Source organism: Cuculus canorus, chromosome Z (assembly GCF_017976375.1).
Source record: "Cuculus canorus isolate bCucCan1 chromosome Z, bCucCan1.pri, whole genome shotgun sequence".
Lineage (NCBI taxonomy): Eukaryota > Metazoa > Chordata > Aves > Cuculiformes > Cuculidae > Cuculus > Cuculus canorus.
Window position 1 is genome coordinate 24210131 of NC_071441.1, and position 15623 is coordinate 24225753.

The 15623-nt window shown below is 37.5% G+C and overlaps 1 protein-coding gene across 1 annotated transcript in view; it reads left to right on the top strand.

Moving 5' to 3' along the window:
• SH3GL2 (SH3 domain containing GRB2 like 2, endophilin A1) overlaps positions 1–15010 on the top strand; it is an 88918-nt gene extending 73908 nt beyond the window's left edge. Inside the window, exons 4-9 of the mRNA XM_054053935.1 lie at positions 2130–2273; positions 4037–4170; positions 5461–5619; positions 7048–7151; positions 10403–10533; positions 13368–15010. Of these exons, the coding sequence (XP_053909910.1) occupies positions 2130–2273; positions 4037–4170; positions 5461–5619; positions 7048–7151; positions 10403–10533; positions 13368–13567 (872 nt within the window). The 3' untranslated portion in view covers positions 13568–15010. The remainder of the gene's footprint in view (positions 1–2129; positions 2274–4036; positions 4171–5460; positions 5620–7047; positions 7152–10402; positions 10534–13367) is intronic.
• Positions 15011–15623: the final 613 nt, after the last annotated feature.

Genomic DNA, 15623 nt, shown 5'->3' on the forward strand with positions numbered 1-15623 from the left:
CAAAGAATGAGCAATTGAGCCTACTGCCCAAGTTTCCTTCAGACTCTTGGTAGTATAAGAATGATTTTCCATAGCTTTGTAGACGTTTAATATTAAGGTGAATCATTAGTCACACCATGAAAGTCAGTGTAAAAGAGAGGGAGTGCAACTGAGAGAAGAATCAAGCATTGAGGTCACTTCCATGTGGTGTTTTGAACATTTCTGCCTGCCCTTGCTCAGAGTGAAACACAACTTAGAGAAGAAAGCATGTGGAACCAGCATAATAAAGCAATAGAAATGAAAGGGCTCAGGGTGGGGTTTTGAGACTGACTGAGCATAAACTTACCTCTGCTTCCTTGGAAGCTACTGGAATCAGCTTTAGAAGAAGTAAAGTGAAATGAGACCACCAGTAGATGTATTCTAAGATTTCCTAATAAACCAGAATTCTGATTTAATCGTTATTGAGTGATTAGATCATTAAAGCATAAATTTTTCATGCTTACCTTTTTTCTCTTCATGATTTATTTCTCGCCCTTCTCTTATTGTTCTTTTATCTTTTGCTTTCTTCTCCAGAATATAGCCACTTAATTTTTTTTATATTTCCTCTTGTATTTTTTTATTTCTGAAAATACTCCCATTTGTTCCTCTTTTAATCCAGCTTGCTGACTCCATTTCCCCGACAGATTTTGTTTGTGCCTTAGTTTCTTCTGTGCTTCTGTATTTTCACATTGTCACCATCATTTCAAAGCCATTTTTAAAGGCCAGACACTTCATTAAAATGCAGGTTTTTATACTGAACAGTCAGCCAGTCTGCTGGCTGTAGTTTTGTAGTGGGTAGAAACAGAAGGCATTAAGAAATTCAGATGCTGAAAAGCGTGATTTGGTGGCCCTCAAGGGTAGTGAGAAAGCTCACAAAAACATGATTTCTATATGTTAAAAATATGTTATCTTTTCATAGCTGCTTCTCAGGCAAAATAAGTACTGTAACACTTGCCTGATCTTCCTCTGTTTCTGTACCACTGCCCATAAATACATTGTAAGTCACAAAGTGAAACATATTCAAGAACAAGAACCAGCTCTTGATACACACTTTCAACAATAAATTAAAAGGAAAACACTTGCTGACTTCAGCCTGCTGATGGTTTGTTTTGTTGCAGAAATGTGTGAAAGGTTGAGTTGTGACCAGTGAAATGGTCACACAACAGTGTAAGCTACTAATGTTTTGTAAACAGAAATGTTAACTTGAAAAACCAGCAAAGTCATGCCTTTGCAGGGGGAAGGTAGAGGCATTCATAGCTGCCCTCCTGTAGCGCACACAGTAATGTAGGTACTGGTACCCACTGAATCAGCCTTGCTCACAGTAGGATTTAGTTGGCAAAATTTAAATTCAGGTGCTGTTGTTAATCAATTCACCCTCTGCAGGCCATTCCTATTCTGTACTTGCAAAAATTCACTAAAGAACAAATCAAACAAATAAGTTCATTTGTGTTTACTGTCTTTTCTGATATCAGTTATGATAATTGTGTGCTTTTCCTGATCTGCAGTAGTGTATCTGAAATAAAATGCAAGCTGAAGTACAGTTGAAAACCATATTGAAGTAGGAGTTTTCCCAAATCTCTATAAAAAGCAAAAAGTGTTATGTTTTGGGACATAGGTTTTATTTAATACTCTATAATAGAAACACTTTAAAAAACTTAAAACATGCAGGGCACCGCAGTTTAATCTTGAGTTTACCTAGTCTAGACTTTTCCTTGAGAGGAGGGCTATCTCAGTCTGGTATCCATCTGGTACCCGAAGATTTTAAGGTTAAGAATTTGGAGATAGCTAAATGATTTTCCTACCTGAGTTGTACATGTCAATCATGCTATCTTGGGAGTGTTCCTGGGCTCTCTTCTGTCCAAGTCACTTCAAGGGAAGCTTTTATATTCAGGACAGAGCCTCCTCTCTGGCCTACCGGCAGAATTAAAAAAGTCAAGTGACCAACAGTATTTCATTGGTTTGCTCTAAAAATAATTTATGAAAACTAGGTCCTAGTTCTAAACTTAGATAATGTTCTTCAAATACATTTTATGTAGCTCAGGTAAATGTAAAGAATGTGTGTGTGGTCAAACTGTTGCATGTTTGTAACCTCTCTCACTTGCCTGCTTCAGCTTCCAGAGCTAAACTCAGCATGATCAACACTATGTCAAAAATTCGAGGCCAGGAAAAGGGACCAGGTTACCCTCAGGCTGAAGCCTTGCTGGCAGATGCAATGCTGAAATTTGGCCGAGAACTTGGAGAAGAATGCAACTTTGGTAACTTACTTCTTTATTAGAATGCTTTAAAAATGGTTGTAAAATTTAATATAACTTTATTATTAAAGTGTTGCAGTCTTATTAAGGAAGAACTTCTGCAAGAAGCATCAGAGTTTTGCTTCATCAGACTTATCCTTTAGGGTTTGTCTAGTCCTGTTGAGTGTCTTTTGCATATTTGGACTAGAGATATTTTTTTCTGCTTAAAGTAAACTTGTTTCCATTTGAACCCATAGCCATATAAGCTTTAGGCTCTTTATCATAGATTATGTTACTGGGGATGTGTTGGGATGAAAGATGTACATGTTCAGAAATTGTATTATTGTCTTTGTGTATGTATGATAAAGCTCTTTTGCCCTCAGAATCCTCATAATAAATGTTACTGTCTTTGCTACAGGCAAGAGATAAAGACTAATAGATTTTTAATATACTTTGACCTTTTTTTCCTGAACAAATTCCACATTTTAAGGCACTAGTGAATACTCCTATCATAACTGTCAGCTGTTCCTCCCTCCAAGCCCCAAATGAGTTTACAGCTGCCTGAGTTAGAAATGTAAAACTGAGACTTAATACTGTATTCTTCGGTAGTAGAAATCTGGCTAAAAGGGCTGACATTAACAACAGGATCCTTTGTCTTTCTGTCCTATTTGTGTGAGCTTCTCTGTGGCCACACACAAGACTCTCAAATAACACGGTGAAAATCCAATTTCCTGTTTGAATCTTTATAAAATGTTGTTCTTGTCATAAAGACTTCTGCATTGAAAAAGGTATTTTCTTCTTTGTTTTATATAATTTACTAATTAGCTTGGCAGATGTAGGTTGATTTGTACTAGACTATTGAATTGCTAAATTTCAAACACATTTGTAAGGGAAAATTAAGAACTAATTTAGTTTGTGCAAATTGCTGATGATTGCAGTAGTGTGCAGCAGAGTAGATATGGCAATTGTTTTCACATTTGCAACTAATGGAAGCTATTATGGCTGTTTGCCACTCTTCGTCTGGGTCTGGCAGGCTCTCTAGGTTTGCAGTGCATTGCTGGCATCCCCTGCTTGGGATGCTTCTTATGATTTCTCACATTTTTAGGTTTTCAGCCTTCTGTATTTTTTGAAAGTGGATTTTTTTCCACAAACCTACACCTCAGACCGGGATGGTATTTTTGAGCTTCGTTTTTTCGTTTTTATGCAGAGGAGATAAACAACAGTGATAATTTTTGTGGCTCTCAAGTTAATCTTGGAGGAAATCTCAGAAGGCAGCTAATTCTAATTGAAGGTGATGAACAGGTTTATGCAGTCAATTATTTAATTAAAAAAATATTTTGTAAAAAATTCTGTGAAATTGTTAAGAATTTTTACTTTTGACACTGTCACCAGTCTCGCTGATACAAATAGGGAGACCTACAATTACATTAGACCTATTTTTTATGCAATGTAGTGTCTTTTGGTGCGACACTGGAGCAAGTACAGGTAAGTCTTTTCCAGCATGCTTGTTTCACCATAGTGAGGAATGAATGGATAATAAGGGATATGCAGGAGGCTGTCTTGACCCAGCATGGATCCTCAAATCCAGCTGTTACAACGTATAAACTCTGGGGGCTTCAGAAATGTGACATCTGCTTTTCCCTTTCACACATTGTATCATACTCTGTTTCTTTCCTAGATTTGAGACTTTAAATGAAATGTTAACTGAAATTTCCATGGCTGAGTTTCATTCTCCAGTGATTTGGAATGAAGTTATTTTGAGATAAACTCGACACCTTTTCTTTCAGGACCCGCACTTGCAGATGTGGGAGAAGCTATGAAGGAGCTTTCTGAGGTCAAGGACTCCTTAGACATGGAAGTGAAACAAAACTTCATTGACCCACTTCAGAATCTCCATGACAAAGATCTGAGAGAAATACAGGTATTGACCTCAATGTGGGATTTTAGTAATGCCAGATGTGCGGCCTGTGTACCGCACATTTTTTTTTGTGTAGCTTAAAATTTTAACTGTGTAGTTTAAAACGAGCTTTCAGGTTCACATATGATGTGATTTTAGTCTCTTGACTTGAGTTCTTTTCAGTTCTGTCTCTCTTGTTGGTGGTTTAGAAAGGGAAAGATCAAAATTCAAATGTTTTTTGATGATGGCATTGTCAGGCTTATGCAGATGTGAACACAGTACTCTAATCCTAACATTTTAAAGCATATTTTATTAAATAAATAAACAGATGTTTACATTCAACTCATATAAGTACGTTTTGATAGTTGCCTCTAGACTGGTCATACTCTTTTGTCTGTGTGAAGACCATGTCTGAGGCATACCCAGGAATTTTGAACACAGTTTGCTTGCACGAACTACCTAATTAGTAATCCAAGAATGAGCCAGTATTTAGAGAGTAAAAACTGTTTGCACACATACTTCTGTGGACACAACCCAGATTTGTAACTGTGGAAATAAAAATGTCTCCCAATTCAACAAATGCTTGTTTGCATAAGTAACTGTTCTTTTGAGCTTTTATTAAGGCTTTCATATTGTTAAATGTGGAAGAAAGGTGTCTTAGGCAGTTTGATATAAGTTACTGAGCTGACAAATTTATAAATATCATTATAGACTGATTTCTAATTGATTCTGCTGAGAGAAAGTAAACACTTTCAAGTATTTATGATCACGTTGGTAGCATTAATTTATGGCCAGCTTGTTTTAGCAGCTGCTAAACAGATTGACGTGAATGTTACTTCAGTTAACAAACTAGAAAATCTTTAGCAAAAGACAAAATTAAGATCCTTTTGTGGTCTGATGGAAATGATAAAAATATTTGTGGTGTTGTTTTGTCTATGAGAACTGTTACACAGGCAAAAATGTACTAACTTGTGCTTTCGATAGAGATTGCTCTTAAATTCCTAGGGAAAAAATACAGTGGTCAGGTAATTCTGTATCAGAGTTGAAAAGCTATAAACTCGCATATCTTTTATACAGGTAACAATTGCAGTTATCCATTCTGTGTGGTCTTTCTTTAACATCAAAGGTCTGTAATTTAGGCAGCAGCATACCATGTCTTCATTGTTTTGTATTTCTCCTCTCTGTGGAGGGACTGATATACAGCAGACAGCACATGCTTGCAAATATGGATGGACTGCCTTATGACAATGCATTATAAGAAGGATTGGGAAACATCCTTTATTCTGTGCTTGCATTTGCATTTTTGTTTTTCAGCATCATCTAAAGAAAATGGAGGGTCGACGCCTGGATTTTGATTATAAAAAGAAAAGACAGGGCAAACTCCCTGATGAAGAACTTCGCCAAGCTCTGGAGAAGTTTGACGAATCGAAAGAAATTGCTGAGTCGAGCATGTTCAACCTTCTGGAGATGGATGTGAGATATCCCTTGTTCATCTGTGAGCTGAATCTTAAAATGAGAAAGATTCAGCAGTGAAGGTGGTCTAAAGCAGTCTAAAACTTGAAAGCCTTATTAAATCCTTGACACCATGGACTCCTGTCACTGTACAATGAGGAAGCTCTTGCCTCCTTGGTAAACTAATGAGGGGCTCACAAGCTATAGTATTGTACAGCTTGCACATGTAGGACTAATTTTATGGGCATTTTATAAGTAACTGAGTTAAAGAACAGGAATCTTCTGTAGCAAACAAAACCAAAAATATCTTCCTTCTTAGAATTATGTAAATGTAAGTCATGACTTGTACGAAGCTGTGGCTTTGGGGTTTGAGACAAGGCTTTTTTTCAAGTGTGTGGGCTGTTGAGAGGATTGGTAAAGATCAGAGATGATCAACTCACAACTCCATGGTCTCTGCTGTAAATCAGTTGCGATAGTGAATAGGAAAGCCAAAGTTAATGTGTTTGCTCAAATCTGACTCTACAGCATATTTTTTCTTAGAAACTGGTTTAAGCTTAATTATCTATTAGGTTTTTCTAATATTCTGTTTATAATAAATTTTGAAACTGTAAAATCATGCAAGAAGAAAAACATTTCTTTCAGAGGGAAAAATGTCATAACTGAAGTTGGTCTTACAGAACATGTGGTCAAAGGAACCTCAGTTTAGATATTTCTGTTGAGCTGAATGATTTAAAATATTAAAATTTTAAATAGACATCTATTTTAGTTCTTTATTTTGTTACTGGATTGCTGTAGAGGGGCTATAACAAACTTGAAAATATTTGCATGTTTGAAATTAAATAAAACTACAAACTCATTTATACTTGTTTCAGTCCTTGCAGTAACTTCCAGCCCTGTGTGGCCAGATAGTGCTGGCCTGCATTACACCATTACAGCATTGTATATTATGGGAACTGCTAGCAATTACATTGCGCATACAAAAGCTTTGGACATTTTTTTCCTCTTGAAATAGAATGATGTCTGCCTTCGCTACAGATATTCTGAATCCAAGAGCACCTAGTATCTTCCTGTTTTGGTCTGCTTTGCAGACCACAATACAACAGAAACATGACCATAATTTCCACCGTTTTGTGCCCCTCAAAGGCAGGGGGGGGGAAAGAGTATAGTGCTGTCACTATAGTCCCATTACTTTCATAGCATTTACTGATGAGTTAGCCTCTGTAAGCTGCTGTTGATGCAAATCAGCCGTGGAGATATCAGTGGAGAAATGTTGCTGTCCGAGATCATGCCATGGTAATGAATACATATGTAACTATTCAGGAACTACAAATATGAATCAAGTTTTTAGATAAGTAGAACTGCCTTTGCAGTGGCAATGTGATAGTAGTGTTTAATCACTATTGCTGTTATTTCTTGCCTAAAATCTGATGTTTTAATGTCAATCCTTAGATTGAACAAGTGAGCCAGCTTTCTGCTCTGGTGCAAGCTCAGCTGGAGTACCACAAGCAGGCCACACAGATCCTACAGCGAGTTACTTCTAAGCTGGAAGATAGGTAATGCACTTTTTGTAAGCTGGTTGAATTGGTTTTTGTTTAAGAGGCAGAAAACCTATGAGTAGAATGCAATGATGTTAAGTTTTGCAAATTGGAAATTGTATGTTTATGAAAATGTGGGCCATTTCATTAGGGAATTTGCAAGCTGAGGTTTATATGTTTTGGAGATGCATATACTTCTAAGTATGACTGTGTGAGGACTGAGTTCAGGAAAGCATGTCAGCTCAGTAAAGCTGTTAAATGTGATTTAACTGAAAGCAAATGTTCATAAATATATGAAGTCAGTGGGACTAACAACTTGGATTCCTTACCATCTCTGCGTCTATTCACAAAGTAGTATTTCTGAGAGATCTTAGTGACTTGTTATTGAAAAGCAGTATCTTGTTACCATCTTATCTACCTAAAAGTCTTCCTGGGCCATGTAGCGAGACCCTCATCATTTACCACTTTATTAAATACTCCTTTTTCCCAGCTGTATTATCAGATCAAACTTGGTACAAGACTTAACTGAGTTTACCTCTTCCATCCCCTTTTCTGTAACTGTGAATGCTATCTCAGAACTGATACAATACCATTTTAACAGAACTTTAGAATTTTTAGTTTAGAATTTTTGTTTTTGTCAACACAAAATGGATTGTGCCTCCTTGAAATGAGGAAAATAGTGTTAGTAGAAGCTTATCCACTACTTCCATGGATGTCCTTCTTCAAGGAAGCTTAACACACAGGAAGGATTTCTTTAGTCCATGTGGTTCTAGAAGATTCTTCCTAAAAGCTGGATGTAATTTGCAAGAGCCAATAATGTTCACATACTGTGTGAGGGCATATTTTAATCTTATGTGATTGTTCGCTGTTTTCTGATGTCACTGGCATAGGTGTAATTTCTGGTAGAACTGAGTCTGTCAGTGTTTGTTTTCTGCATATGGTCTGTAAGTCTCATCTAGTTCTAAGTCAAAAATTTCTTTGTGATTAGGAGCAGCACATTTTTAGTAGGTAGACTGCCCAGCAGGCTGTTACTGGATGCCATTTGCAGTACTGTCTCAACAGTTAACAGAATGATTTCCAGCACTTCCAAATGAATACTGCAATTCTCTTACTTTACAGAAGCATTAAAAAATTCCCAGGAGCAGGTGGGTTATTCTGTAGTCCATAAGTTGCACTATGAAGTAAAGATATCTCTCTCTGCAACAGATTTTTCTTCCTGTGTGAATTCACATAATCCTTTGCCCATTTGAAACTTCTGCAGAATAGTTAATATCTTTACTTTAAGTTTCTCCTGTGAGTGATTTTAGCTTTTCAAGAACCCTATATCAGATTGCTATTATAGATCAGCTCAAGTAGATACTTTGCATAAACTTACTGTGTATCCATAATTGTTAAGAGTCTGTGGGCTGAATCATCCACACTACTGGACACAAATCACCGCACTGTGATATGCTTGTGCCATGGATTGAGAAGGGTTGCAGAGCTGTTACTATGTGAACTACTTGTCTTTTTCTGCTGATGATGTGCAGGTGGCAAAGAATACATGGCACTGGCATTTGAGGTTTGTTTTTTGGACCATATGGGCCAGAAAATAAACAAATGCTTTACTTCTAAGCTGTGAAAATTTGTTACTGTCTATAGTACATACTACTTGTTTTCTAGATATTTTCAAGGGATGTGAATGGAACTTGTTTGTGCTGTTGTTCGGCTTGGAAAATGTCTTCTAGCTGCCAAGACTGTCCTGTTTAACATATTGGCCATAGAATTTAAAAAAAATATGTTAGACTGAAAAAAAAACATGAAGAAATTAAAAATGCACTCAAGTCTTCTTTTTGGATGCTTAAGATTAGGCTTCCAAAATTTCTTCAGGAACTGCAAGTGCAAGAATTTTCATTTTTCTTCTACACATTAATGGAAGGCATAAAATTCCCTAAAATACCATGATTCCATGAACTGGGACTTCAGAAACTTGGCAAACATTGGGAGACTTGTAATAAAATCAGTAGAATCTGGAAAGTCGGCAAAGTTTTTTCCTTTTAAACTCTGTATTTCATCAAGCAACAGGAGGCTTCAACTTTCAAGACACAGTATCATGACAGAGCAGCTGGGAAGCAGGAATGGTTTCCTTGGAGATGTTTCTTTTCTTAAGAAACATATCTCACACTGAGGTTTTGGGTAATTTTTAGCAAATAACTAGAACTGCCGCCTCCTGGTTCATAATCTGTAAAAATTGCATTTGTTTCATCTAAGTATTACATGTAATAGAACTTGTTTAAGTATTTCTTTCTTCAAAACTACCGTTTTGAAAAAGTAACTCTGTTAATGAGAGAAACACAGCAAAGCCTTTTTATCGAAGTTTATTTTGACAACTTCATTAGTTTGCATGTTAATATGCCTATGTTTTTGTTTATGAAGAAGAAAAGCAGTCTCCGGAGACTGACTAATATTGGTAATGTTTTGGAAGGTGAGGAAACCTTTATTATTGCGACCAAAACTGATTAAGTTAGAGCAGATCTTTTCAATAGATAAATCAAAATGTGCTACGAACAGCAAGTCTAGAGAAGGTTAAAGAAACGAACTTGTTCTTTAAATATGGAGGGCTTAACTCAAGTGTTCTGCATAAGCTGCTCTGATTCTGTTGTCATCCCTTCCCTGAATTTTTTCCTGGAGTATGAAAATGCACCCTTTCTAGATTTCTCTATTAGAAGAATAAGCTGAAATGAATTATGCATAATATTTTTATTTTATAAGAGAGTAAGGAAAACTGAAACTGTGTGCCTTTGTGAAACAAGTATTCCAAATTACAAATGAACTAAGTGTATAACAGAAGTCAGTACTTTCCCACGCAGCCTCCTCACAAAATGACAAGAGTCGGCATTGACCAGCTGAATAGTTAAGGCTTGCCAGAGATAGAAGCAAAATTTATGCTAAAAGGCAGAGATGTTTGTACAGCCCTGCTCTAAGTTGCTAATCATATAACAAATTATTCTGCATTAGAAGGATTTTCTTACTGTCAGGCAAAAGGAAGCCAGGCAAAATGCTAGGGTACTAGAGGGAGAGAAAAATTAACAACCTCGTCACATAGTTGAATCAGGTGGGTTTTGGTAATTTAAACTAATCTTTTAAGCGAAAAATTACTCCAAACACAAAAACCTCTTTAGTCTGGGTGATTGGTAGATGGGAACTTAAGGCATGGAAATAAAGATATTTGGTGTAGCTCATCTGTTAAGAAGAACTAACTCTCGACATTTAACTACATGTTTTGGCAGAATAAAAGAGGCGTCATCTCAGCCCAGGAGGGAATACCAGCCCAAACCCCGTATGAGCCTGGACTTCACAACTGGTGACAATACTCAGCACAATGGAGGAATATCCCATGCCACCACACCCAAACCATCAGGTAATGGCAAGAGCAATGTGAAGAGAAAAGCCAGTGCTGTCTGAAGTTTTGCTGCAAGGCAGAAGTACCAGGCTTTCTTCTAAAGATTCATTTTTAGTGAGAGAAAATGAGAATGAGGATAGTATAGGAGAAAGCTGTTTAAACTGTTGTTTCTTTGCAAAGTGTTCACATACCAAGGCAGGAGAACAAGAATGGATCATACACTCCTTTAAATGTGTTTTTGCGTCAAAAATATCCTTAGTCTTGGAAGCTCAAAGAGATGCTGCCATACTAAATTCACCTTGAAATATTGATCTTTACGAAATAGGCATTTAGAAAACTGAAAACACAAGTAGGAGTTTTCCATGAACACGCAGAACCCTGAATGTCCCCCAACCCACTATAACCTTATCCTGGTTTTTAAAACTAGGTATTAAAGCACAAAAAGTCTGAAAGTAGAAAAAAATAAATTAAAAAAAAAAGTCACCAAAAAGACAAATATATAAAGCCATCCAAGTTATTTTCTTTGGGTGCAACAACAGCAAGGTTAAGCATTCATATGACTATGCATAATTATTACCTTAAAGAAACTAAGACAGCTTTATTTGTTTCTCACACTAATGGTCTGTTATCCCATGTTATGGTAAAGGCCATGACCTCAGTTGTTTCAGTTTACCTCAGTGTTCTTTAATCAGGATTTCCTTCCTTCCCATCACGTAATGATGTGAATACTTGATGTTCTTCCTGACATAGGCAGCAACTATATCTTCTTCTGGCACCTGCAGCTGGAAATTGTCTTGCATAGTCTTGCAAACTCCTAGTAATCTCACTATGCTAGCAAGGAGGAGGATACAATGGGGATTCCTTGTGCATGAGTGTGGCTAGAGTCTTGCATGCCAAAGTTCTCCTTGTGTCACCAGTATTTTTTTTCTTCAACTCCTTTTTGTAGTGTCATGAACACTTGTCTGTACTAACGCAGTGCAGACTGGTGTTCCTGTGTCTCTTCAACATTTGTGTTTTCCTCTTCAGAGAGTTGTATTTTCTTCAATGGGGGTTCTTTCTTTTATTGGTTTCAGAGAAATACTGCCTTCTTTGAAAAAAATTTAATGTATGTTTGGGTTGGTTCGTTCAAAGCTTGGATCTTCTGTGTTCTTTGGAGTTTATTTGCTAAGTCTTCCAAATTTCAGCTGGTAGCAGTAAGGATATCAAATGTGTTGTAAGGCTTGTTGATACCAGCAAAACAGCCTTCATGACAAATAAGGCAAAGTACGCTGTGAGCAATATGTGAAGAAATGAAAGAAGATTTCACTATAGAATTTAATAAATTAAATTTTAAAAACTTGCTCTATTGACATCTATAGAAATGGAATATTTTTATCCTAAGATAGCTTAAGCATGAGCCTTCTAGCCATAGCAAGTGAAATGAACATACAAAATGTGATCACGAAACTTATTTATCCTGAGGTCAGCGTACGTGAAAAAAGTGAAATATATTTTCTTAGAAGTGCCATTGTGAAGACAAGGAACTGCTGGAGAGAGTCCAGAAGAGTACCACAAAGATGAGTAGAGGACTGGAGCATCTCTCTTATGAGGAGAGGCTGAGGGAGCTCTGTGTTTAGCCTGGAGAAGAGGAGAATGAGAGGGGATCTTTTCAATGCTTCTAAATATCTAAGGGGCAGGTGTTCAAGAGGCCAGACTCTTCTCAAGTGTGCCCAGCAACAGAGCTAGGGACAACAGGCACAGACTGGAACACAGGAAGTTCCACTTGAAAATGAGGAAAAATTTCTTTGCTTGGAGAGTGACAAAGCACTGGAACAGGCTTCCCAAAGAGGTTGTGGAGTCTCTTTCTCTGGAGATAGTCAAAACCTGCCTGGACACATGCCTGTGCAGCCTGCTGTAGGTGAACCTGATTTAGCAGGGGGTTTGGATTCAGTCTCCAGAGGTCCTTTCCAACCCCTACCATTCTGTGATTCTGTGATTCTGATCACTAGAAGTGCATGAACTTTTACTATGAAAGGTCATGTAGTCATATGTAAGATTTAGTGCTGCTAAAACCAATATATTTTGACGAGTAACAATTTTGCATTTGGCAGACTTGAAGCTATAGAGATTTTTGGGGCAGGGGGAAGAATACAAGGGATGGGAGGAATATTTATTAATTTCATATAATGTTTGAAAATATAATCTAACTAATTAATTAGCTGTCCTGAAGGATTTGTTGTTGGAGGTTCATGGACTAGTATATTAGAAAGCTTTCAATTTCAGACTTGTTCTGAATCTGTCAGGTGTTTTATGTGAATGGGGACAAAATGGCTTTGGAAAACTCATATTAAAATCCAGAGGATTAGGCGCATATATAATGATTTACAGCGTAGCTGTACTAATCAAGTTTCCAAATTAAGGACAAAGACACAGTTATATTTTCACTATTGTTTTAAGCTACCCTTTACTCTACTTACATGACGTAGATAGACAAAGCATCTCTGAGCCAGTAAATCTGTAAATACATTAAGGCTTTTAAGCACAACATTTTTGTTGTGCTTAGAAAAAGAGAAAAATTAGATTCCACACTGATTGTAGCTGTGCGTTGGGGTATGGGCTTAACTGCATTTTGGTTTTTTAGAATTCTCAGGCATTTACTAGCAGTCACATACGAAAACTGAAGGCTGCCAAAACATGATAGGTGTCTTCTAATTGAGTTTAGTAGTCCAAATTTAGATGTTATCAAAGAACTGTCATCAGTGTCTTAAGTGATACCAAACCCAAGGAAATCTGTAGTAGATAAGGTGGTAAAGAGGATACTGTAACTGTTCAGATTTTTAACCACTTTGTTTCTTTATGTTCCTTCTCTGTAGGTGCTCACATGGATCAGCCCTGCTGCCGAGCACTGTATGACTTCGAACCAGAAAATGAAGGGGAGCTGGGATTTAAAGAGGGTGATATCATTACTCTCACTAACCAGATTGATGAAAACTGGTATGAGGGAATGCTTCATGGCCAGTCAGGTTTCTTCCCCATCAATTATGTTGATATTCTAGTTCCGTTACCCAATTAGAATGGCTGATCCACCACTTCTGACCCAGATAGTTGTGTCAGTACCACTGCTTTCAAAATGCTGCTTCTTACACCTTACAAGTGCAACTTGCAGTGGTTAGAGTCATTGATTCCCACTAAGCATCTTTGGTTTACGTGTTGTCATACTACATGGTGATGCGTGTTATCTTCTGAGCCAGCACAGTGTGGGTTAGTTTATTGACCATGCTGGCCTGGTGGTAACCAAAGCCATTATTACTAAGATGAAGCTGGGGAGATGATGGTGAGCAAAGCAGGTGACTCATGAGGAAGTAGCTGGAAGTGAAGGTGGTATTGGGAAGATAATACCTATCACCACTGTATTAGTTTTCAGTCTTAGTTCTTTATAAAAAGAGGGAAAAGTTCTTGCTGTTCCACCTTTCCCTTCTAAATGATACAGTTCACAGGGGTCTAACATTGACTAACCAGAATTGTATCTTCCAACCAAACTGGCTTGCTGTTCTCACAGAGACAGTGTAAATGTAGACCCTCTGGTTTCTCAAGGTGAACCACTGTAATGCGTGTCCTCCTGCTCTCTGCTCCCTTTTAGATAATTATTGTTGAAAGGCCTATTTCCATCCAGAGGTAAACTGTAAACCATAAAATGGGGATTCCTGTAGTAAAAACGTTGGACCACGAAGCACCTGAATTTGCCCTTCAGGGACTTTGAGCATGCTCACCAAAATGCCAGTAAAAGGGCAAGATGGGGAATAAAACTGGCATTTGTTAACTGTTTCTTGTCAAGTCTTGGCACAAAATGTTGCTGCTTAAGCACCAGATATCCTTTGTAAACTTCTTCACTGAGGAATACAATAACCAACCAAACACAACCCTCACTTCATTTGTTTCTGTCTACCATGTGTTCTTCGAACATCATTTGTGCATATTCTGCCCTCAATGAGGACTAAATAAAACTTGTTACCTTTTTGTGTTGAGCAATTGAAGACATGTGGCTGTATATGCAAAAACATTTCCCATGTGATTAGTTGGTTCTCTTGTGTTCCTCCTGCCTGCACTTTGTGTGTACAGTGCTGTGCCTAGCTTCTTGGCATTCTTTTGGTAATAGTTGCAGAAGTTCTGTTAGTTTAGTAATCCAGAGTTCTATTTATCTAAATTGTACAGACTGTTTCAGAGGTTTAATGTGTTGCTTCGAATGTGCCACTTCAGTACTGGATGATGTGAAATAAAGACAATCCCCTGCTGCTTAATGTATAAACTATATCATGGAAAGTATTGATATTTCAAATAAATGCTGAGAGAATAACTAGAATAATGTGGATTATTACTTTGTTGCTTTCAAATCTGTTATGCTAACTTCAGCTAACAAGAATGTTATTTCAGGAGGAATATTGCTCATTTCCTGTAATTGTGAAAAATGCTTTTTCTGTCATTATGATATTGCTTCACTCAATTTAAACTCATACATATAATGGCCCTCATAAATAGGATAAACTGAGCACTGAGCACATTACATTAATGTCATGATGGCCAGAATGCAATCTTGTGGATACAGGTTGTTTTAGTAATGAATGCTGGTGTTCAGAAACCCCTAGTAAAGATTAAAGCATGATAAGTTATAATTCTTTTTTTGTTGAATATGAGATGGCATTTTAATTCATGTTATATTCTTTGTTGTACATATATTGTGGTGGGTTAGCCTTGGCAAACAGCCAAACACCCACCCAGCTGCTTACTCGCTGTGCCTCCTCAGCACAAGGATAAGGAAGCTTGTGGGTTGAGATAAAGATGGGGAGATTGCTTACAAGTCACTACCACAAGAAAAACTGACTTGACCTGGAGAAAACTAATTTATCTAGGAGGCTGAAGGGAGACTTTATTGCTCCCTACAACTGCCAGAAAGGAGGTTGTGGAGAGGAGGGAGCTGGCCTCTTCTCCCAAGTGACTGAGGACAGGACAAGGGGGAGTGGCCTGAAGCTCCACCAGGGGAGGTTCAGGCTGGACATCAGGAAAAAATTTTTCACGGAAAGGGTCATTGGGCACTGGAACAGGCTGCCCAGGGAGGTGGTCGAGTCACCTTC